This window comes from Amblyomma mixtum, chromosome 1, assembly GCF_055824585.1.
Source record: "Amblyomma mixtum isolate Tamu chromosome 1, ASM5582458v1, whole genome shotgun sequence".
In the NCBI taxonomy this organism is placed as follows: domain Eukaryota; kingdom Metazoa; phylum Arthropoda; class Arachnida; order Ixodida; family Ixodidae; genus Amblyomma; species Amblyomma mixtum.
The window spans coordinates 303,592,648-303,617,004 of record NC_143012.1 but is presented as its reverse complement, the minus strand read 5'-3'; the positions used below and the strand labels follow the sequence as shown (position 1 = coordinate 303,617,004).

At 51.9% G+C, this 24,357-nt stretch overlaps 1 protein-coding gene and 1 long non-coding RNA gene across 9 annotated transcripts in view; one reads left to right on the top strand and one right to left on the bottom strand.

Moving 5' to 3' along the window:
* Positions 1–11,294, top strand: part of LOC149372245 (uncharacterized) — a 48,244-nt gene extending 36,950 nt beyond the window's left edge. For 2 of the 3 annotated variants that reach the window (XM_089566661.1, XM_089566660.1), the window contains exons 23-24: positions 2,833–3,007; positions 8,330–11,294. In XM_089566661.1, the coding sequence (XP_089422787.1) occupies positions 2,833–3,007; positions 8,330–8,451 (297 nt within the window). In that variant the 3' untranslated portion in view covers positions 8,452–11,294. The remainder of the gene's footprint in view (positions 1–2,832; positions 3,008–8,329) is intronic. The other variant, XM_089566662.1, reaches the window with a different exon arrangement.
* LOC149372244 (uncharacterized) overlaps positions 1–12,926 on the bottom strand; it is a 43,233-nt gene extending 30,307 nt beyond the window's left edge. For all 6 annotated transcript variants that reach the window (XR_016286983.1, XR_016286981.1, XR_016286985.1 and 3 more), the window contains exons 1-2: positions 12,326–12,926; positions 5,124–5,258 (exon numbers count right to left, since the gene is read on the bottom strand). This is a non-coding gene — a long non-coding RNA (uncharacterized LOC149372244). The remainder of the gene's footprint in view (positions 1–5,123; positions 5,259–12,325) is intronic.
* Between the last annotated feature and the right edge of the window lie 11,431 nt (positions 12,927–24,357).

The window sequence follows — 24,357 nt, the reverse complement described above, 5'->3', positions numbered from 1 at the left end:
CAGGTGAATAAGCATAGTTTAGTGTGGACTTAGCAAATACTCCCAAGTTATGAACAGTCTTGCAGTATGCTGTGAAAGGGTTGTATATTGTAACCAACACACTCCGTCAGTAGTCCTTGTGGGCGAAAATTTGATGGTTATTAGGAAAGCATTTGAGATCACGACTAAGGTCAATGCAGCAAACAATTGACTGGTTGTGCAGAGCAAACGAAATTACCGCTGCTCACTCATAGTTGGTACCAGAGTGGTGCACACTGCGTGCACCAATGTCCATCACCACCGCCGCGGTGGCTCTGTGGTTATGGTGCTCGGCTGCTGACCCGAAAGACGCGGGTTCGATCCCGGCCGCGGCGGCTGGAATTTCTTTGGAGGAGAAATTCTAGAGGCCCGTGTACTGTGCGATGTCAGTGCACGTTAAAGAACCCCAGGTGCTCGAAATTTCCGGAGCCCTCCACTACGGTGTCTCTCATAGCCTAAGTCGCTTTGGGATGTTGAACCCCATAAACCAACCAACCAATGTCCATCACCACTGCACGTGCGGAGATAGGGTAGCTAGGGGAGGGGAAGTTGGTCTGCTGCGGGACGTCTCTTTGCAGTCGTGCCATGCTCAGCTCTGTTAGCAGGCGATGCTGTGAAGTGTGCTGCACACGATAGATTGTCCACGTCGGCCATGCCACTTACAGCATTGTATTCCTGGTGTAAACCGTTTGCTTGTGAACCAGGCATTGGTGCAGCAGGCTGAACATGTCTCCATCCATTTCTCTGACCTCAAAGCCAACTTCATGACAATCAAAAACTGGGAGAGGAGTGTGACATAAAGAAAAAGTGTCTTTGGAAATAAAAAAATGATTTGTAACTGTATGTACATACATGTATCCCTCAAATTCTTTGTCTCAATATATGGCAAAATCAAAATGAGAGCTGCGCTCAAATTTCGCATTAGGGAGTATCGTGATCATCCTTAGAATTTTTTGCTTCCGAAGCCTGAAACAAATTAAGTAAATTCAGTCAGTTTTTCTTCACATTTTAAATATTTTTTGCGTAGAACACTGAAACTTGGCATACCTATTAGAAAGTCCACTGAATGCTCAAGTACAAAATTTTACTAAAATATCTTCAAAGGAATAGTTGATGTGGTGACATTCTCCAAATATTTTTAGCAGCCAGATGTTTTTATAGAATTGCAAGGTAATCAGTTTTCCGGCGGCACCACCAATCTTACTGGGAGCGGCAGTGCAAGCCGAGCTATCGCACTTGAAAATCAGCTACTTTCACGCAAGTCACAGCCAGATCTTTTGCTACTTGCGGTCACAAGAATATTTTTCAAAGTCACTTCTGGGTTGGTCTCGGCAAAAGTTTTTTGGAATGTGAATAAAAAAACATTATAGATACCAAATCTGATGTTTTCTAAAATTCTGAAATTTTCTAAAACTTTTTTCCCTCGTGAGAGGCTTTCTTGGTTAAAAAGCGACATCCCCCCTTAAGTAAACTGATGATCTATTAAACAAACACTGAGTACAAATTGAAGTTGGTTCACATCGATTGACTATCATTGTCATCATGACGATGCACCCCCCCCCAAAAAAAAAAAAAGAATAAAATGCACACGTGGAAACCACAGGGCATTATCATAAGTTAATTGCGACGACTATAACTTTCTTCCTGTCGTCATCGAATGGGATGGAAAAAGTATTCCACTTTCGGCCCCAAATTTGTCAGGCAATTTTCTGCTGCCAAAAAAAGGTCGGTCGGAAAAGGCACGTAGAACCAGGCATTGAAATGTTATTGAGAGGAAAAGTTGCATAAAGTTGTTCTCAGAGTGAAAATAAAGGGAAGCAAAATGTAGTCAAGAGCAAAAGACATTGAGGTGGAGTAATGCGATTGGGGATTTGCTAGAATATGGTGGCCATGACTGGGGTGCTAGGCGGGCAGTGAACTTAGCTTGACAGGCGATAACACCGAGGATGGAGGAGGACAGCAGGAAGCGCAGAAAAGACAAGGCAGTGCATTAGTTATCTTCTGCTAGATCTGCTGATTGTTGTGCTTGCCTTGTACCACTCCAATTTGGGCATCTTAAAGTTGCCACGAAAGAAAGAAAAATTGGAGACGAGAGTCTCAACATATGAAAGAAACCAGCAGTTTTTAAACAAGGGGAGGTTATAGGCGAACGTTATGACCTTTTAACACGAGAGCTTTGGTACTTCCATGTCGGAAAAAATTACCTCGTGTCTGTGACCGTTTGAAGCCCCACTTGAAGCCCCGTTTGAAGCCCCACTAAGCAGCAACTTAGGTGGGCCACCTAGGTCACGTGACCTTGTGCTGGCATTACAGCCTGCCCACCAGATTGTGATCAAACTGACCACCACGGCAGGTGACAGTAAAATTAGTGATTGGTCGCGAGAGGTTTGCTCAGGAAGAGCAACATGGGTGACAGCACCTACCACCGGGTGCATAAGTTAACTGTGCACCGCTATGCTGGGAGTGGTTTCAGTACTCCCAGACATCTATGAATGTAAAGTCGAGAGGGGCCAGTTCCGCATACATGGGTGTTGGCTTATAAACGCTACTGCATCGTACCCTTTTAAGGTGAAGCTTAAGTGTCCCCTCCAAGTTTCATTGGTTCTTGGTGATTAGAGGAGGAATATAACTGAGTAATCATTTTGGACAGCACATGATTTACCAGAAATTAAAAGGCAACCACCTTGTGGAAGTTTTGCGTTCCCCTATGCCTTCTTCAAAGAATGTTGGTTTCATTTGCATGTCTTATCCGTTTCAGTGCTGTGTTGTTTCCAGCGCCTTTCTGCTTACATACTGTTTTTCTTTTGTGCCCAGTACTACCGGATGTGCAGCACTTCCGTGCAGGCTTGCGTCGTCCCACCAGTGCAGGGCTACAATGGCAACTTCAGCGTGGCTTGTGTGCCATACATGCCTGATTCCAGCACTGTTGTGCCTGACGTGCGGTGCAATGTGCCAGAGGCTGGAGCTCCCACAAATGGCTTCGGTGAAGGTCTTGCTGCTCCTCATTTCTATCTTCCTTACCGAATGGCCATTTTATGAGCCTTGTTTGTACGTAACTGGAGCAGGGGCAGTGATCAAGTTGTTGCTTGGCTTGAGAGGGTAGGGGAAAAGGTGCTCAGAATTGTAGTGCTTAGCAAGCCAGTATTGGAACAGAAAGGAAGTATGTGAATTCCAAATGCATATCTGGAGCAGTTCACCTGCTCCGCGATGAGCGCCTGATTCTGGCAGAGAGCACCCACCCCAAATCTGCATTTGGAACGCTTGTACTCGGGCCAGAGCAGACTTCTCACATTTGGGAGGTGCTGCTGGGTTCGATTCTCAATGGCACCAGGTACCCGGCCACTGGTTTTCTAATGGGTGCAAGATTTCCCCAGCCTGGTGCTCGGCTTTTCTTGGTTGAGACTCTTGTGAAAAGGGTCTCTTGCAAAACTTGCCAGAATCGAAGGCTTCAATGCTTTTTTGGGTCAGGAAACTCCCGGCGGAGTTTCATGTTGACTCGGCGCCAGCAGCTAGAGGCACGACAGTTTGCAATGAGTGTGTCGAGCCATCACAGTACTCGTCAGCTGGTGCTATGTTCGGCCAGGGATTTCAGCTGAATGTTCAGAATATTCTGTGATTGACTTATTAGCTCACGTTAGAATGTGCTGTAGCGGTTAGTTTTTGAACAGAATTTGCATCTTCTATTGTTCAATTGCAGGAAAGACTAGGACAGTGCTGATGACACACGAATGCCTCACTACAGCAGATGATTTATAGGGAACACTTGACCACCCATTAGACAAGCTGCAAGGCCATTTACTTGTCATCTGCCTTCACTCTGTTCTTGCCGACCGCAAAACCTTCAGTACACAAGGGGAAATGTTACCACCGTAGTCAATGTTCAGCATTTCCTTAAGAAAGTAAACATTGCATGATTGGTCAGCAGATTGTCGGCAAGGGCATTTCCTGCATTGTCTGTACCGTTATAATACCGTTATAATTATTGCACTGCATCGACATTGGCTGTGCGTTAGTGGCTGCTGTATGGTGGTGTTGGTGGCACGTAGCAGAGATCGGAGCAGTCGGGCTGCAGTCAGCAGCAGGATGCCTCGCAGTCTGCAACGGCCAGTACCTCGTACCTCTTTCACTTCACCCGGCCCACAGCCTCACCACGCAATTGCTCTGGCTCCCGTGGCGTTAATTTAGGTATCTGCTGTCCGCTTTTTCAGCTACTTGTTTAATAAATACCTTGTGCATCGGCAAAATGGATGCTTCAATGTAATCATACACCATTCGGCGTTTACCGAGCATACGCACTACTCCTGGAATGCGCTGATGACAGCAACTGCACCTCAGCTCTACTGTTGTTTACATAGCTGTGTACAGTCAGATACTGCTTGTTTTCATGGCATAGAACACAAACTAAGATGTCCTTTCCTTTTATATTCTTCTATCTGCTGCGCTGGTTTTAGCTTTACTTGTTTTGCATGGTACAATAAATCTTCAAGCAGCGCCCAGGGATGCGATTATACGCTTGGGAAATACTTGACAGCCGAGTTGTTGCCACCCCATACAACCAGCGCATTCCACTGCATGTATGTGCTTTCTCTGATGTGAGCAATACTTGATTTTAAATAATTTTATCCAGACGTATGTGCTGTGACCATTTGCATAATTAAAACGGCCTAATTTGTTCTTCACAAGTGACGCTGGCGACAGGTGCCGGTCACTAGCATTGCTCGGCAGACCAGGTCGCACCAGCGCTGCCGCTAATTGTACGCACGTCCTGTGACGCAAGCAGCTGTCAATTTCAGGTCTCTGTTGCTCGAACTATACTTGATCGTCCTCCATAATTGCCAAAATCTCCCTCATGAATTCTGCGAGCTTGTTAGGTCTAGTATATAGCCATCACTGAAGGGGGCCGGCATCACGCACATATTTCGAGGCATAAGTTAAGCCACTTATTTCTTGTCGTTTTAGTTGCCGTTTAGTTATGCGACAGGATGCCCACAGGTTTTCTAATGGGCGCAAGATTGAGCCCAGGCTGTTGCTCGGCTTTTCTGGGGTAAAAATGCTTGGGAAAACGGTCTCGCACGCCACTGACAAGTAAAAAGTACCCAGTGTACCTTGCGCATGTCGTCTTCTATGGAATGACAGACTTCCGGTCAAAGCTGTCGATTTCAGCGGAGCAGTCTGCACTGCTCCACGGAATCTTCTTGGCTCGGTGACTGCTCCTGATCCGCCGTTGGAATAGCCTTGCTCTGAAAAGAATAGAAAAAGTCTGTCCAGAAGTGCTCCAAATCTGCGATTGGAATTCACTGTTTGGTGCGATGTGTACGGATACCAGCTCAATTCGCAAGTAGTTAGGGTAGCATCTCCTCTAGCTGTACATTGCCTCGCCCAGGCACATTTGGTTTCTTTGTTCGTGTTGACTTGCACAGTGCCATACATGTTTTCCAGTAAGAAACTAATAGGCTGACAAAAAGGCACCTCTGGAAGAAAATGCCTTTGAAGTTTTGTGATGTCACAGAATGTGGGCTGAATGAAAGATCTTGCAGCAATGAGTTAGTGCGTTACATTCTAGGGTGATAGGATGTTTGTATTTATCGAGTGCCCAAAGGAGGCTTGGTTATTCTGAATGAATGGCCTGTGCAACTGGCAGTGCTTGTTGTTGTAATGACATTGGGCGGAGTTTACTGCTCTGCATATCAAGGGCCACTACAGGTTGTGCGCACCCTTTTGCAACTCCAACGATACACTGTGGGTGATGTCATAAGTCAAGTTTTGCTGGAGATGTTCTATCAGCAATGAATGTAATGCAAACAAGAGAACTGAATTGCAGCATAAAAGCACCAACATATTGGCTCCTGGAAAGGGAATACAAGTTAGGTTGATTTGCTCATCTAAAGGAAAGTCTTCGCACCTTCTAAATTAAATTGCCCTCTGCTAGTATTGATGTTCCCACAGCTAAGAGCTTCTCATTTGTTACTGATGGTACAGTGCACAAAACACTTGTAGCGGGTGCCTCAGCATTTATCGGTAGTTCTGATTTGGCTCCTGTGAGTGTGTGTTTTCTTTAGCCTGTTTTCAAGCATGATCACTTTACAGGGACGCTGAGGACAGACTGAAGTTGGCCTGTATTGATAGAATAGGGCATTCAAATGACAAAGAGACCGCTCTCACCGAAAATGGAGCCTTTATCAGGTCAAAAAGACCAAAAAACAAAGTACAGGTGTTGCCATCACGTGGCGATTTCGCAAGTAAACTGCTTACATCAACACCGAATTTCGGGTACGGATCTGAGAGGCTACATGACACTGCCGTTCACTTCAAAAAGGTGGTAAGCAGTCCTTCCCTGTGTAGACGACGCGAGTTTGACCCAAGTGAGGGGAAATCGTAAATTCAATTTTCTCAGCCACAAATACATTTTTTGCTGCTGGACAAGTGCCAGGGAAGTACCAGAGAATAAATTTTTACTGAGAACTATGATTTTACGGAGTTGTCCTCGGTGTTAAAAATGCCTCAAATGTGCTGATTTCTTACATAATGACTCGTGACAGGAATGAGTCAAAAGAATTATAACTGATGCCCAGAAAGCAGCATTGTGACAACGTGGAAACATGATGACCTAACAGAAAATTTTTTCTGCCCACTCTTTGCATGCTTCTTGCAAAAAATTGACGATTTGGAAATTTTTTCTTCATTGGGTAATAGTTTGTGACTGAAAAGGACATAAAGAATGTAATTTAGTGTTGTTGGCACTGCTTTTTGCCTCTGAAACTAGTCCTTTTAAAGGGGCAGTGAGGACACCTGCATCCATTTCTCATTTGCAGTAAAAATGCTGCACATTGCTTTCTGTCACTTGTTTCAAATTCATAAAGTCGAGGTCGAAAAGGACCCCATGGCCACTGCCTTGAAGTGAACAGCTGAGTAGCCTGGCCACAGAGATCCGTAGCAGAAAATTGCTCTTGATGAGATCAGACATTTGCTTGTAGAGACAGCCGGCGGTGGTAGTACCTACATTTCATCTATTGGCCTTTTCTCTGGCTGAGAACAGCTTTGTTATCATTGAGAGTAACCTTGTCATTAGAATGATGCAGTCTGTTGATACAAGCCAACTTTACTCTGCCTTCATTTCCCTATAAGATATAGCATAGCAGGGCATGAGGAAATAGCGCTGCAGTGGTTCAAAAACTCGTGTGCCTTTGGCGAGCGCAGTGCACACACAACCCCTGAAGCATTTCAGTACGTTCCAGGATCTTGTCTGTTGGAAGTGAGATGCTACGAATGCACAGAAGGCAGCACATGGCATAGACATGCATGGAAAGATGCAATGCAGCTTGCAAGCAGTGTTGTGGGCACTTGGATGGTTCTGTGCATGCGAAGATAATTAGCTAGTGCATGCCAACACTCTAGAAACTTCTGTTTGCTGCTGTCATGCTTGTCACGGATCCATTATTGACAGACTCTTGAGCTGCCCAAGCTCACTTGTGCAAGGTGTTGCTTTTGAGGAACTTTTTCCAATTACTTTTGGTGCAGATTTTCTCATTTGATGTTCACTCATCTCCTTCATTAGTGTAGTGCTGCAATACTTGTGCATTCACACGTTGGATGTTTCTTGTGGTTGCACTCTCCCAATTATACCAGTCAGCTTCATAGTGTACTCTTTGTTTTCATTGATGACATCAAATTGCTGCATGGTTTTGAAATTGCATAAACATGTTCTGAGACAGTCTGACAACTGTATTTTAATGTTTTGGATAACACAGAGCAGTTCAAGATTGCCTTATTGGTAACCTATGCAGTGGTATTCAACCCTAGTAGAAAGAATGAATATAGGTCCTACGATATTGAAGAAAGAGCTACTGCATATTTCTCACCTCTAGAAAGGCTTACGTGCGTGGTTCATGGTGTTTTGCTTTTAAAGGCAGGTTGCTAACATCCGCAAGTCTCACATGGACTCGGGCAGGCCTGAAGAAAGCCAGTTAGCTTAGAAATGGCACATGTTAGTTTTATAATTGTTTGTACATAACTGTACAGCAAGTGTCGTAATGGTTTAGAATTGTATTGAAGTCGCAGGATATGTTAACTAAGTAAAGTCATCCTCTTGAGAAATATTATTTCCTGTGTTTGCCCACACAAAAAGTTAAGGTCGCACTGTGAATAGTAAGCGCTAAATCTGTCCGATATAAAGAAGTCGTGACCAGGCAGAGCACATCGTCGGAGTATTTTGTGGGTTTGCTGTTAGCACAGTTGTTTTCACAGCTTATGAAAGAGCTGAAGTGAAACAAAAGTCTAATGCTGTTTGCGTTCTTTTTTCTTTTTGTTTTAGGAGACAACTCCATGACCTCCCCTCCACCCGGCTTTGGCACTCCAGTGAACAGCAGTTCCTTTGGCCCATCAACAGCTCATGGCTACAACATGGCACCACATGTTGCACAGCCCCAGAATTGACTGACTGACTCTGCTTTGGAGTGCTGTGTGTGCCATTTGACTGGCATATTCTTCACAGTCAAAGCCAGTTGGTTGCTGCATAGCCTCTTGCACTCCAAGCCACAAGTTGCATTTAGCCTGTGATGTAATATGTGGCAAATCCGATTTTTACATGGTTGCGGTTGGTAATGGGGATCAGAGTTGGCTGCAGCGATATGTGCTCCATGCACATTCAGTTGGTCTTACTTAAGCGTCCACTGCTTGTTGTGCTATATGTTCGTTATAGTTGTGGTTTATTTGACAAGCAAGTTGCCTTGTTCAGTGTGTGCAGCTGCACTCGGGAAGCCACTCAGGACTTGCGGTGAATGGTTCCCCCTTTGGCTGATAAAAAATTGTGTCTTGTCTGTACCTGACCAGAAAGCTTTTTCTTATCTTTGGTCACGTTTCAGAATCTGCAACAGTAAACTTAAGCTTTCTAACACGGGCTGTGAGCCACTAGCGTGTGTGAATTAAAGGAAGTTTTCTGTGATCCATATATCTAATATGTATAGGTGGCAGCTACTTCCGCACTGTTGCAGAGTCCAGGGGCTGCCTGTGACGAGACATAGTAAGGTGCCAACTAAATTGAGCCTCGGGCTGCATCCTAGTCACAATTCAATGTGTGGGTTAACCCTAATACTCGGGCGAGTTTTCTAGTCCAGCTATCATCTAGTCAGCCGTGTTAGTGTGACCATTTTCCAAAGTGCCTCAGTTATCATCTTATCTAGTCTCACTGATCACAAATGGGGTTTCTAACTTCAAACAAAGAAGACAGCAAATATTTAGTCAGCCGTGTTAGCCTGCCCATTAAGTGCCTCAGTTATTATCTTATCTAGTCTCACTGATCACAAATGGGGTTTCTAACTTCAAACAAAGAAGACAACAAACATTTAGTCAGCCGTGTTAGCCTGCCCATTTTCCAAAGTGCCTCAGTTATCATCTTATCTAGTCTCACTGATCACAAATGGGGTTTCTAGCTTCAAACAAAGAAGACAACAAACATTTAGTCAGCCGTGTTAGCCTGCCCATTTTCCAAAGTGCCTCAGTTATCATCTTATCTAGTCTCACTGATCACAAATGGGGTTTCTAACTTCAAACAAAGAAGGCAGCAAACATTTAGTCAGCCGTGTTAGCCTGCCCATTAAGTGCCTCAGTTATCATCTTATCTAGTCTCACTGATCACAAATGGGGTTTCTAACTTCAAACAAAGAAGACAACAAACATTTAGTCAGCCGTGTTAGCCTGCCCGTTTTCCAAAGTGCCTCAGTTATCATCTTATCTAGTCTCACTGATCACAAATGGGGTTTCTAACTTCAAACAAAGAAGGCAGCAAACATTTAGTCAGCCGTGTTAGCCTGCCCATTAAGTGCCTCAGTTATCATCTTATCTAGTCTCACTGATCACAAATGGGGTTTCTAACTTCAAACAAAGAAGACAACAAACATTTAGTCAGCCGTGTTAGCCTGCCCATTTTCCAAAGTGCCTCAGTTATCATCTTATCTAGTCTCACTGATCACAAATGGGGTTTCTAACTTCAAACAAAGAAGGCAGCAAACATTTAGTCAGCCGTGTTAGCCTGCCCATTTTCCAAAGTGCCTCAGTTATTATCTTATCTAGTCTCACTGATCACAAATGGGGCTTCTAACTTCAAACAAAGAGAGCAAACATCTAGTAGTCATCCGTGTTAGCGTGACCATTTTCCAAAGTGCTTTAGTTATCATCTTATCTAGTCTCACTGATCACAAATGGGGTTTCTAACTTTAAACAAAGAAGATTGAAACTTTGAACTGAGTGATAACAAATGATGGTGACATAGCTGGTGTGTATAATATCTGTCTGTCAAGTTTTTTGTAGAAATTGCAGCTTAGTTGTTATGCAGACCAGCTGCTGAAATCTACTCGCATTCAGTGCTCATTTCAGTCATAGGGTCTCCTTCTTTTTTCATTGACGCTTCATATGCAGCTTGCAAATTGAGCACTCGCGGCTGGCACATTAAGCTCGTGTACCTTGTGCAGCTATCTTTAAGAATTGCATGAAAACTAATTCTAACATGTGCCATTTTTCAAAGGTGGTGCAGTGTAGCAGGTAAATTTATGAAATTTTAAATTTTTTTCTCAGCCTAGTCGGCATCATATTATAGCAAAGTTCATATTGGCTGCTTCTGGCATGTTGCACTTTAGGGCCACCTTGCCAATTGTTGTTTTTTGCATGTTAAGTGGTTTCATATACTTGAGCTTCATTGAACTAGTGCTTTTCTTCTTTTTTTTTGTCATTGTGTACCTGTGCTTTCATCCTTATACTATAAGAATGTCATGGCTAGCAGGTGAAAAGGATATTTCTCATCTGCCCACACATCTATAAGAGAGAAGAAAAAAGGCACCTTTCAAGTTATCCTGTGATCTCGGCCATTCTGTGATTTCATGTTTCCCATGTGCTGTGCATACAGTGTTAATGACTTTCGTCATGTTATTTCTCGTTGTCTTTCACAGCCCCAAGGTGCGGGCTTGTTTTTGAGTCAATACTTACGTAACCTTTCTCGTTCACGCCTCTTTTGCATTCCTCAAGCATGGCGGCTTCACCGCCCCTTGTTATTTGTCTACACTTGTTGCTTATATCTTGTGTTTTTTTTTTGTGTGTGTTTCTCATTTCTGATGCTCAAGCTTTGCATCCTGTGGTGTTTGGGGGTGTCCACATTTTTGTCATAAAGAAGCAAAGTAGCTTCACTGCCAGCAATAGCATCCTGTTTCCTGTGAAAAAGTGCCTTACTTTTGGAATGTTTGGATTTTCTGTACTGCATTTTTGAAAATAAACATACTTGAAGCATAGCACATTTGATATTTGCATTTTTTATGGGTGTACAAGTTGCTCATAATTTATTACTTGTCAGTTAAAGCTTCTATGCATAAAAAAAAAGAAATCTTCACATATGAGGTTACATGTTTAGTTACATAAGCTTGAGCACCTCTCAGCATTTGACCCAGTAGAGCATTAAGCCGGAGGCAGAAGAATGGCTGTCTAGCTAAAACATATAGATGAGCCTAATTGCCTCATTGCTGACACTATTTAGAGAGGTGCTATAGCTAAAAATAGCTCGTGAAGTTCTGTTAGCCAGAGAGACTGCAGTTTTAACTAGCCGTGCTGAATAGAACGGCAAAGCAAATAGCTTAAATCCTAGGAATCTGCTCTCGATTAAAAAAAAAAAATTTCCACTGCGCATTCGTCGCGTAAACGGCAGGTATGCCTTGCATCGCAGGGATATGCAACATCAACAGTGCCATCGGAAAGATGCCATCCTGACCCAAAAGACGCGGGTTTGATCCCGGCCGCGGTGGTCGAATTTCGATGGAGGCGAAATTCTAGAGGCCCGTGTTCTGTGCGATGTCGGCGCACGTGTCGGTGTCGGTGCAAGAACCCCAGCTGGTCGAAATTATCCGGAGCCCTTCACTACGGCATCCCTCATAGCCTGAGCCGCTTTGGGACGTTAACCCAATGAACCAAAACAAAGATGTCATCCATTTAAATGAACTGAAAGGGCACTCGATCAACGCTGCAGAAGATTGTCGCGAAAAGCAGAGCACGACTTCGACGCAGGTACACGCTGATTGCAGAAGTGTGGAAGCCAAGAGTGTCGAACGCGTAAGTGAGCGACCCGCTAGCATAAGGCGGTGTGTAAGGTGCACATGTCTTGTAAAAGACGCCGGTAACAGTACGGCCGCGCCTTGTGCAGGTCTGACTACGGGTGACATGCTTGAATGGTATTGGAGAAGATGAATGGACAATGCATGGAGTAGCAACAGTGATTTCGCGAAGCTTGGGCGTAAACGTGGTAAGCACGAGAAGAAAACGGACAGCTTACGACTTTTTCGCTGAGGTCCGGGCATCCCTCGCAGCTGTCCAACAACATCGGTTTCTTCATCGAGGCGTCCCGACACCCAAGGTCGTCGAGCCCCTGCCAACTGTTGACCAAGCACGCGTCGCTTCTCTCGCCGAGGCTTCGCTAGGGCTCGCGGGTCACTGCACGTGCAGCACTTCGTACGATGTAGTACGCCCCTGTCGCTAGTGCAGCCTCCTAACTGTCGGCACGTGCATCAGTGGGCCAATAATAGCACTCCCAGCCAGTGTCAGCGGCGCTCACATATGACCGCCTTGGCGTGTGCGTAAGTCGCTGTACAAAGGAAGGAAATGGGGAAACAGCGCGGGCCTTTCGGCAGGAGTCTAACAGGCCACAACAGTTGCATCGTACGGATAGAAGAAAGTTGAATCAAAGGTGAGAGACCCGCCGCGTTGGCTCAGTGGTTAAAGCGCTCGCCTACCGAGCCGGAGTACCCGGGTTCGAACCCGACCGCGGCGTCCGCGTTTCGATGGAGGTGGAACGCAAAAGGCGCCCGAGTGCTGTGCGATGTCAGTGCACGTTAAAGATCCTTCGGTGGTCGAAATTATACCGGAGGCCTCCACTACGGCGCCTCTTTCTCTCTTCCTTCTTTCACTCCCACCTCTTCCCTTACCTCACTGCGCGGTTCAGGTCTTCACCGGGATATGTGAGACAGATACTGCTCCATTTCCTTCCCTCAAAAACCAATTTACCAGTTTAGAGAAAGCAGCCATCTACTCCGAAGCAAAGACGATGGCTGTGGCTTAAGCCCGATACTCTTACAGCCTTCCCTTATGGCGCGTTTCAGGTGTCCATTGAAATGTGAGAATTACTGCGCCATTCGCTTTCTTCAAATTTTCAATTTATCGCCTTGATGGGCGAAGCATTCAGCGGTTGAAAATGAAAATTTGATTTTGAGCAAGGAAATGACGCAGTAACTGTCCCGCATATCTCGGTGGACACCTGAACCGCGCGCTAAGGGAAGGGACAAGAGGAAGGAGTGGAAGAAGAAAGGAAGAAAGAGGTGCCGTTGTGGAGGTCTCCGGAATAATTTCGACCACATGGGGCATTTGAGGAGTTGGTCTTGAGGAGAGGAAATGAACTTTCTCGCCTTCTTTGACACCCAGCAGTACAGCGCCGTGTGAGAAGTGATCGTGCGAGGAACGGCGGCGAAATGCATCGGGCCACGTGCAGGAGTATCGCCCCGGCGGACGCAGTTGTTGCTGCGGCGCGCGTCTTTTCTTTCCTTTCACTCTTATCTTTTAACTCTCCTCTATCTGCACGTGGCAGCGGTGGTGGCTCGTCTGGAGCCAGTAGCAGGCCCGTGCAATTTCCTCTTCATCCTTCTCTCAGTCACAACAACAACAACACGTGGCACAAGCGCGAGACATTTTTGTAGAATCGTCCACGTGTTGTATTCGTGCACTGACATCGCGCAGCACATGGGCGCAATGTGAGCCAAAGAAGTGGCGATAGCGCTTGCTGCCGCCCACGCCAATTCGAGAATCATCATTACGGACTCCCGAAAAGCATGTGATCATTACTTGGCAGGGGAGATCTCCCCCTTAGCTGCTTGTATTCTAAGACGGACTGCCACTGATCCAACACCCAAAAGAATCATTTGGGCTCCTGGCCACCAGGGAATACGAGGTAATGAGGCCGCTGACGCGGCTGCCCGAGCGCTTACTCACCGGGCTCCTCATCAAGGGCGTCCGCAGAATTTTTTGCAGGGGGGGGCCCATTGGTTGTTGGCGCCGGAGGGGGGGGGGGGGGGGTATATTCGTAGCGAAAAGGCACTATTTTCGGAGTAAATTTATTTATTTATATATAAATAAAAAATAAGTAAAATACACACATGAAAGAAAATTACAAGCAGCAAATTAAAGCGCGGATTGTAGACATACATTGGAGTTTATAATTAAAATTAATAAAAATGCAAAAAGATACTATCAATACTCGAAGTGCTCAGTCTTACTGCATACGGGTTCTCGACTCACCCGAATTGATGACCAGCACACAGCGCAATATGTTCACAAACACGCAACTACAGTCACTCAGTCAGTCTTCCTTGAACAGCAACTGTAGGCGCCTCGGATTTTTCTGGGCGAATTGCGTAGTTACACGGGTGATAAATTCATTTCTGTGCTTCATTACACGCTCTCAGTGCACAGTCATCATATATATTGATTGGAAAAAATGGTTGAACGAGTACGTTGAAAACAAAAGATGACTATATACAACGAAAACTTATTTACAAGATAAATGCACGCTCGCAGCTTCATACACCTCGCTCCATCTTGCTCGCGCATCCGCACAGTCGAGCAACCGCACACACACTGCTCGCCGCTCGTCGTTTTCTCGTCCGCTGTCTTGGTTGTTCTCACCTTCGTTGACAACCCGCCACTAAAAACACCGAAGCACAAACACAGAGGCGCGCACACGTGCAAGGGCTTACTTGCCACAATATCCACGAATGCGCACTTTTGGGGTGTAAGGAACGCCGCGCGACTTCCGAGGGGAAGGGACACCCGCAACTAATTCGGCCGGAAAATTTGTTTTTGTGCTTTTATGGGGTTCAGAGCCCCAAAACGACTCAGGCTATGAGGGACGGAGTAGTACAGAGTTTCGGATAATGTCGACCACCTGGGTCTCTTTACCATGCACTGACACGCACAGTACATGGTGGTGGTGGTAGTGGTTTATTTAAAAAAAAAATAAATAAATAAATAAAAAAGTGAAGCAAAAGAGTGTTGCCGGCCGCGGCAATTGCTATCTAATATCTTAAGCACCCGAGCTGCAGCCGGCGGAAATGAAAGGGAAAGGGAGAGGATAGTGAGGAGAAGCATAGAGGGGAGCGACAGCAAGAAAGGACAGGGGAGAGCTTTGTACACTATTTACAAAATACAAAAGTAATCAAGTTCGCGCCGCTCGCGCGCTAATGTCCAAGCATTGTCCGAAAATAAGTGCGCGCGAGCGGCCACTGCGCACAATTACTTACACAAGAAGTAAACTGTATGTACATAGCCGCGCGCACGCAGCGTCCTGTCTCGGACTAATCGCGCGCTCGGCACACTGCACTAGCGGCCGGGGTGGGGCGCCCGACCGCGTATACCGTCCGAGGTAGCACCCACGGAGCGTTCGTGTCACGCGTGCACTACCTGGCGTAGAGCAAGCGGGAAGTCAAATCCGCCTGCTCGATGAACGCACAGAGGCTCACCATTGTTCTGTCACGGGTGCGCGCACTGCCGCGCGGCCACAGGAGCGCTTCGAGACTGTCCGGGATAATTCCCAGCGCCCTGTAGGCCGCGAGCATCTCGCGACGCGGCACTGCAGAAGCGGTACAGCGAAGGAGCATGTGCTCCAATGTCTCCACTGCGCCGCAGTCAGCGCACGCGTCGCTCGACGAAAGTCCGTGGCGCACCCGTCTTTCCCCGGGCCACACGCAGCCGACGCGCACTCGGATGATCATCGCCCGCTGGAGGCGCGACAGTGAGCGCGCGCCGACGAGAGAAATGCGCTCTCCTCGCGCGATGCGAGGGTCCGGGTGTTGCTGACGGAGGTGGTCATAGATCACCGCACGCACGTCTTCCAGGGCGAGCGGTTCGTCGCTGGGAGGAAGCTGATGTGCGGCAGTGGCGAGCTCGTCGGCTTGCTCGTTGCCGCGGATGCCGCAGTGACCGGGCACCCACTGCACGCGAATACTGCATCTGCGCTCCGCAAGGCGCTCAATGCGCTCGCGTAACGCGCACAGCAACGGGGTGCCACGGCCGTGAGTCTGCAGGCGGCTAAGGGCGGCACGGGAATCACACAGCAGAGCACACCTGGGTGGCGGCGGAGTAAGGGTGAGCACCAGGTCCAAGCCCAGGCGAAGACCCAGTAGCTCCGCCGTGGTCGAAGAGCCCAGGTAAGCCACTCTTTGCTGGCGGTGCAGCTGCAGGGCGGGGATGGTGGCCGCTGCGGCGAGCGAGCAGTTTTCGCTCACCACGGAGCCGTCAGTGAACACAAGCAGATGGTCGCGCAGTTGCTCGTAGATGACGGCTCCGGCTAGCTGCTGCACTGCACATAGTGGTGTGCTGCGTTTTCCCGCGATGCCGACGATCTCTCGCTGTACCTCCGTCGTGAGGGGCCAGGGGGAGCAGAGGCCGTAGGGGGGCGTGGCGCGCGTCAGCTGGTCATATTCCTGCAGTGCCGCGCCCATTCTTGAGCGCGGGTAGTGACGAAGGCGCTGCAGGAGTTCCGCGCCGTCTGGTGCGCGGTGAAGGCGGTCAATGTGGTGCAGCGAGCGCTGCGTGGCCTGTAGCTGCAGCGGCCACGCGCCCGCCTCGGCCAGTGTCGCCTCGCATTGCGAGTTTCCGGGTAGACCGAGGCAGGTCCGCAGCGCTTTGCGATGCTGCACCTCCAGTGCCTTCCATGATGGTTTGCGCACCGTGACGAGGGGCAGCGCGTAGAGTATCGCCCCTAAGGCTGCGGCGTTGTAGAGGCGCAGCGCAGCCTGCTGAGAAATCCCCTGGCCCCGGGCGGTGAGCTTGTGCACAGCGGCTGTAGTCCTCTTCATCTGCTGGCAGGCCCTGGTCGCCGCGGGGCGGAAGGAGAGGCGCTGGTCGATTTCCAGGCCGAGGTACCGCACGGAGCTCTTCCACGGCAGCGGCGTCCCAGCCAACGTTAGCGGCGCCAGGCGGGCGCATCTGCGAGCTGCGCAGGCCATGGCTGCAGTCTTCTCCGCGCAAAGCGCCAGGCCAAGGCCCCGCAACCGGTCGCCGATAGCGTCAAGGGACCCCTGGAGACAGTCTCTCACGCGGGAAGCCTCGCCCGGAGGTCCCAAGCACCACAGAGCGATGTCGTCCGCGTATATGGAGATGTACACGCGGTGCCGGTTGCCTGTGGGCAGACAGCCCGGCACCGCCGACATCGCCACATTGAAGAGGAACGGGGACAACACCGACCCCTGCGGCACGCCTAGATCCACCGGGCGGGGCTGAGAGAGAGCCGCTCCCACGCGCACGCGAATAGTGCGCGCGTTGAGGAACCCCTGCACATAACGCAACAGACGACCGGCCACGCCCGCCTCTTCCAGCCTCGCGAGAATTACCGCACGGTGGACGTTGTCAAACGCACTCGACACGTCGAGCAGCAAGAGCAGTGCTACCTGCCGCGCCGCCACGGCGTGCTCGAGTGCGGAGACAACGTCCGCGATTGAATCTGCCGCGCAGCGCATCCCGCGAAACCCTGTCTGACGCTCGTCGAACAAGTCTGCCTCCGCGGCCCGCGCATGCAGGCGTTGGAGCGCCATATGCTCCATCAGCTTGCATGCCGCCGACGTTAGCGCCACTGGCCGGTATCCGCTGAGCTCCGTGGGTGGGCGGCCTGGCTTCGGTATCGGGCAGACGACCGCTGTGCGCCACTCCTCAGGTAGCACCCCGCGTTCCCACACCAGGTTGAGCTGCCGCAGGAGGACTTGACGTTGTTCCGCGTCCAGGTTGCGCAGCATCTGGTACGTAACCCCGTCTGGCCCGGGCGATGAGCGGCGGGTGCAGTGGTGCAGCGCGTCGTTCAGTTCCGCCGCTGTGAAGAACGCGTTGCACGGGCCGTCATCCGGGGCGGGGGAAGAGTACCTGGCGTCAAAACTGGGGCCCGATGTCGTCACTGCACTGCTCGCGGGACGCTGTGGCGCAAATCGGTCAGCGAACTGCTCAGCCAGCTGTTGGTTTGTTTGGCCGCTCGAGATGGCGAGAGCGGCCAGGGGCTGAGGGTTCGCCTGAGGTGTAGTGATGCGCCGCAGGGTGGTGAAGAGCCGCCGCGAGCTGCGATCCTTCTCCATCGTGTTGCAGAGAGAAGCCCACTGCCGTCGATAAAGCTTGTTGGAGTGACGCCTTGCCGCTGCGTCCAGCCGATTGTAGACCGTCCAGTCTTCTGGCTTGTCCGTCCGTCGCGCCCTGCGCTCCGCCTTGTCCCTTTTGTCGCGCAGACCGAGCAGCTTATTGTCGGGTGTTGGCTGACCTGCCCGCACCTCTGCGCGACGCGTGGCTGCGAGGGCGCTCCGGACAAGACTGGTGAAGTAATCGGCGCCGGACGCAGCGGCGGCGTCCACCTCTTGGCGGAAGCGGCCCCAATTCACGATTGCGTACGTACGCATGGGGCGCGCCTCTTTAGCAGTGGGCTCTATGGTGATGGAGAAGTGATCCGAGCCCCAGAGTGATGGTGCACGACGCCAGGTCGCCTCGATGCCGCTGGACGCGAACGCAACGTCGATGCAGGAGCCTGACGATCCACGCCGTCGGAAGGTGGGCTGGCCAGTGTTGAGAGGAGTGAGTCCCAGCTGCGTTGCTGTGTCATGCAGGTCGTCGCCGCGCCGGTCGTTGCGCGCACTGCCCCACGCACAATGATGGGCGTTGAAGTCACCAACTATGAGCTGGCGCGGGGCACAACACGACGACACTGCACGAAAACACAGCGCGTTCCACGCCACAGCTGGGCGCACATAAACACTGGCCACTGATGTGTCAACACCCCCGACGCGCACTGTCACTGCCACGCACTCCTGAACGTCACTCGTCGCCGCCGCCGTGCCGACGAGCGCGTGCTGGACGACGCGTCGCACATAAATGGAGGCCCGCGATTTCCCGGGTCGATGGGCTGGGTCGCCGCAGGGGATCGATGCACATGACTCCTCCTCACACTTCGTTGGTGAATGGTAACCGATGTAGCCGGGCAGCCGCCTTTGGGGCTCCCCATCCCGCAGCCGGACGTAAGTTTCCTGCAGCGCGATCACCTCTGGTTGTTCGGATGTTATGCGTGAGCGGAGCTCAGCGTATCGCGCTGCAAGGGAGCGGACGTTCCATTGCAGGACTGTGGGAATGCGGGGTACTGCCCGGCGACTAACCATGTTGTTGGCTGTTTAGTGCAGGAGGGCCTGTCGCTTCCTCACAGATGCGGCGACCCTCGGAGCCCTCTGGCAGGAGCACGCTTAGTGCTCGCAGCGCGGCCTGCAGGCGCTCGATTAAGGCGTCGCGTGCGTCCAGAGGGGAGCCACCGGAGGAAGTCGGTGCGGGCCTCACTGGTGCGGTGCGGGAACCGGCCTGCTGCTTGGGATGCTGCCCTCGCTGCTTGTGAGGCCGGAGCTGCTGAGAAGGCTGCTGCTGCTGCTTACTGTGGCCCGCAACCTGCGCATAGCTGCGCTTGCTTGGTTGCTGCTGTGCAGCCTGCGGAGCCGTTTCTTCGCGTACAACCGCGCGCACGGCCCGTCGTGAGAGAGGCACCTCTGACGAAGCCAAAATCGTGGCGACATGCCTCTCTCGTTGCCAGTGGGGGCACGAAGGGTCCGTGGCAGGGTGTCGACCGCCGCAATTTGAGCAGCACGATTTTCCGCTGGTGCACGCTCCAGTGTCGTGTGGCGCACCGCAGCGGGCACAGCGGGCAGCAGCTCTGCAGGCCTCGGTGGCATGGCCCAGGCTGGAACAGCGGGAACACTGCAGTGGGCGCGGGCGGCAGGGCCGGACAGCGAGGCGCCGCCTGTAAATGAACACATGCGGCGGCGGGATCGGCGCCGCAAATCGGAGAAGCAGCGTGCTTCCCGACAGCGACGCCGACGTCACTGCCACCGCCGACTCCACTGCGGCAAGCAGCTGGTCCGCTGAGCGGCGCGCGTCCACGCCGAACACGAGCCCACTGGACTGGTTGCGAGGAGCTGGCTCCCTGGCGCACACAGCCAGGCCACGGATGACAGTCGTGGCCAGAAGCGAGCCGAAGGTAGCTGCGCAACCGGTGTCCACCGCCACGACGTTCCGCCGCGTGTTAACGCGAACCGCCAGCACGCCAGGGCGCGGGCCCAGCTCCTCAGCAATCTCCCAGCCTTGTTCCCTGCTTATGGCCACGCCGCGTTCCGCTGGCCGGAACAGGACTGTCCAGTGGAGCTCCTCATGGACCGCCACAGCAGCAGCAGCTCTCTGCAGGGCAGCCTTGCGCCTTCGCTGTGCTCGGGTTGAAGCCTGGCGCCAGGGGATCAGGCTGGCGGTCTCCAGTGTGCATGAGGATGCCAGGGGGGCGTGGCGTTCGTTGCTGTCAGGCACGCTGGCAGCGTGCGCCGCGCTCCGTCTGAGAGCCGCAGCTGCGGCCTCTGGGTCACGTGCCGGGTTTGCTGGCTTCTGCTGCGCCGCGTCAGCCGATGTCGTCACCGGCAGCTGGTCCCTTAGGGTGGGGGCTTGCGTTCCGGTGAGAGCAGGGGGAAAGCAGCCAGCACTGGCAGACACGCCATTGTCGGCTGTCACCTCCCTGGCTCTTTGTCCTGTGGTCGCTCCCTCAGGACGCGGAGGGGGAGGTGAGACAGGTGCAGTTAGCTGCAGCGCTTCGCGCTTAGCAGCAGATTCCTCGCCCCCTCTGCCTTTGGTCCCCTCCCCCTCTTCAGAGTGGGTGGAACGGCGCCGCTTGCGATGGGTGCTTTGATCCATGGCGTCGTCCCCCTCTGGCTCTTCTACAGCTGCTTCCACCGCTGCTGGAATGTAGCCGCCGCCGAGTGGTGGCTGCAGGACCGGGCTGGCAATGGCGGCTCCCACGTGTTGGTCCGCGCGCGCCGCCATCGCAGCAGCACGTGGCGGAAGGGCCAAGGTGCGTAGCGTTGCCTTCGCCGTCTCCGGAGTCAGGGCAGCGCGCTGTGTTGCGCGTTGCACGCACTCTATCCATCTCTCTAGCAGCGGAGATGAATCGATAGACCGGTCGCGGCGTGCGCTCTGCGAACGAGGTCCGTCCGGCACAGTCCTAGGCTTGCGCATTCCGCGGCCGCGGGCCTCCTGGTGGGGCTCCATGGCCGGGGGGCCACGGGAGGTGGTTATCCTAGGTCCAGGTCCGTTGCCTGCGGGTCGTACGTGCAGGCGATGCGGGCCCAACCCGGTTGCTGCACGGCGTAGCTAGGCCCGGCCGAAGTCGAAGGAGCATCAAAAAACACGTCCGACTCGGTCAAAGGTCAGAACCGGTCTCCACAGTACAGTACATGGGCGCTGTTGTGATTTGAGGCCCAGCCAGAGGTGACAGGCGAGCCAGGCAGGCGCCATCGGGCTGCGTTGACCAAAGGCGCTGGTTTTCGGAGAAGACGCAAGGAACGCTGGTGTGGGGGCGCCTCTGGAGACTGCGTCGCCGTGAACAAAAGCAGCTAATCCCCTTTGCCGAAGGTTCTGAAAGCGGCGCTTCTACCGCACCGAGCTCTCCCGTGGATCGGAGGAGACAGCGCGCGGCGGCGGCGCCAACTCGTCGCCCGCTTGCCCCTGAGCAGCCCGACAAAGCGGGGGTGGACACGGCTGATTTGTCCTTCCCCCCTCAAGAATTCATCGGTGGCCGGCGTACGAACGTATCATGATTATAGCGAGCGACCTGTGCCCTGTGCACTGTCTGCCTCCGTGTCGCTATCTCTCTAGAGATCAAAGAAACAGACACCCATCTCAAGACGGCTCGAAGCACATGCTCGCCGGTGCCGCTGCATGTCTGCAACAGGTCGTCCTTCAGCAGAGCTGGCGGTGGCGTGGTTTGAAAACGGCGGAACGACGCGCGCCCGGACGCGGCATTTCGCAGATGTGACCAAGCGTCGAAGCGGGGCTGCTTTTACCCTTTTGGCTGAGCGCACCACCGCCCCTGGCGTGCGGCCATCACTCACGGTTCGAGTGAGTGATTTTCCAGGGGGGTGCAGCCGCCCCCCCTTGCCCCCCCCTCCGGACGCCCATGCTCCTCATCCCAGCTCTTCTGGCTCGGAGACTAACCAGCCGCTGCTGCGATTTAGGGAAATTATAACGCATTATAGCGACATCCACCGCCTTTTCCCGGCCCCTGCAAAGGGGCAGAGTAAGACGGAGGAGCGAACTTTAAGGCGCCTGCAGACAGGTACTCTACTCTGTCCTGCAATCTTAAAGCATTACGATCCTAACACGGATGGGCGATGCCCGCACTGTGGGGAGACCTGTGATATCTTGCACATGGTGTGGGCATGTACTCAAAATCCCCACCTCCCCCCTTCCCCTACCCCTTCCAGAGAGGCATGGGAGGCTGCCCTCCTCAACTGCTCCTCGCTTGAGTCCCAAAGGGCTCTGGTGAAACGGGCGAGAGACGGGGCATTGTCATGCGGCGTCCCGGACTAGGGACGCCGACCATGTAGCGGGGCCACTCTGTGGCTCCCAAACTCTATTTCAGTAATTAAAAGTTTTCACCACGACCACCTCTTGCGTTTCGCCTCCATCGAAACGCGGCCGCCGCGGTCGGGTTCGAACTTGGGTACTCCGGCTCGGTAGACGAGCGACTTACCACTGAGCCACCGCGGACCCCTTGGTGGTCGAAATTATTCCGGAGACCTCCACTACGGCACCTCTTTCTCTTTCTTCTTTTACTCCTACCTTCCTCCCTTCCCTTGGCGCGGTTCAGGTGGCCACCGAGTTATGTGAGACAGATACTGCGCCATTTCCTTTCCTCAAAAAACCAACCAATTTTATTCACACCACTTGAGAAGGCGTCAGGTCATCTTTTGTACAAACGAGATGGCGTCAAAACTGACAAAAGTTTTATGCGCCTTCAGTCTTAAGGCCGGCTTCGCTTGGACGAGTCCCGACGCAGATGGGTAAGGTCCTCAGTGCAGCACTGCTGCGGCCTGGAAGCCTTGAACCGGGTGTACGTGGCCCTTGGCGTCCTCCGCCCGCAGCTGGCCTTCCCAACTCGACTGCGTATGGGAGGGATTCGTAAGCAGTGCCTGGTTGCCCTGGAAGGCCCAGATGGGGTTAGGGGCGCGTTCGTCACAAAAGGGCAGTTCGGATCGGGTATGGGGTTATAGGATGGGTGGTTGGTTTATGGGGTTTAACGTCCCAAAGCGACTAGGGCTATGAGAGACGCCGTAGTGGAGGGCTCCGGAATAATTTAGACCACCTGGGGTTCATTACCGTGCACTGACATCGCACAGTACACGGGCCTCTAGAATTTCTCCTCCAAAGAAATTCAACCGCCGCGGCCGGGATCGAACCCGCGTCTTTCGGGTCAGCAGCCGTGCACCATAATTACTGAGCCACCGCGGCGTTCTGGAGGGTAAGGTGGAGGTCTCAGTTTTCCAACGCAGTTTAGGAGATGAGTTCAAAGCACAACTGTAAATTTTTGGTTTTTAAAGTGCCGACACACATGGGTTGTGAGGGTCGCCCTATTGGAAGCCACCGGATTAATTTCTACCACCTGGGCTGGGGAATAGGGGTACCTGTTACAGCCAGCATCGTCGCTTCGGTGCGGATGGTGGCGAAAAACATTTATAGTCTATTAAATTTCCACAGAAAGGTGATTGGGGCAGGACCATATTGGCCTTTACCCCTCAAAATACTGGGTGGAGCCCCTATTCGCTTCGGCCGTAAATTGGTAAATTGGTTTTTGAGGAAAGATAGTGCGCAGTATCTGTCTCACATATCTCGGCGGACACCTGAACAGCGCCGTAAGGAAACGGAGGAAGGTGGGAATGAAAGAAGAAAGAGAGAAAGAGGTGCCGTAGTGGAGGTCTGCGGAATAATTTCGACCACCTGGGGATCTTTAACGTGCACTGATGTCGCACAGCACGCAGGCGCCTCTTGCGTTTCACCTCCATCGAAACGCGGCCGCCGCGGCCGGGTTCGAACCCGGGTACTCCGGCTCAGTAGCCGAGCGCCCTAACCACTGAGCCACCGCGGCACTGATATCGCACAGCACACGAGCGCCTTTAGCGTTTCGAGGAGGCGAGGTGCACTGCCACTCTTCCCTTCCCCTTGTGCAGCGTCTTTTGGGCCGCGAACCTGCCGCGGGGCTTGCGTGGTTAGAACGCTCGGCCACTGAGCCGGAGTCCCGGGTTCCGGCGTCTGCGAGTTCAGCCCCGACTGCGGCGGCCATGTTTTGATCGAGGCGAAACGCAAAAATGCGCCCGTTTGCTTTGCGATGCCAGTGCATGTTGAAGATCCTCAGGATGTTTAACTATTCAAAAACTCTTCTCTACCGCGCCTGGGCAGCCGGCCAGCTAGTATTCTTCCACTCATTGGAGC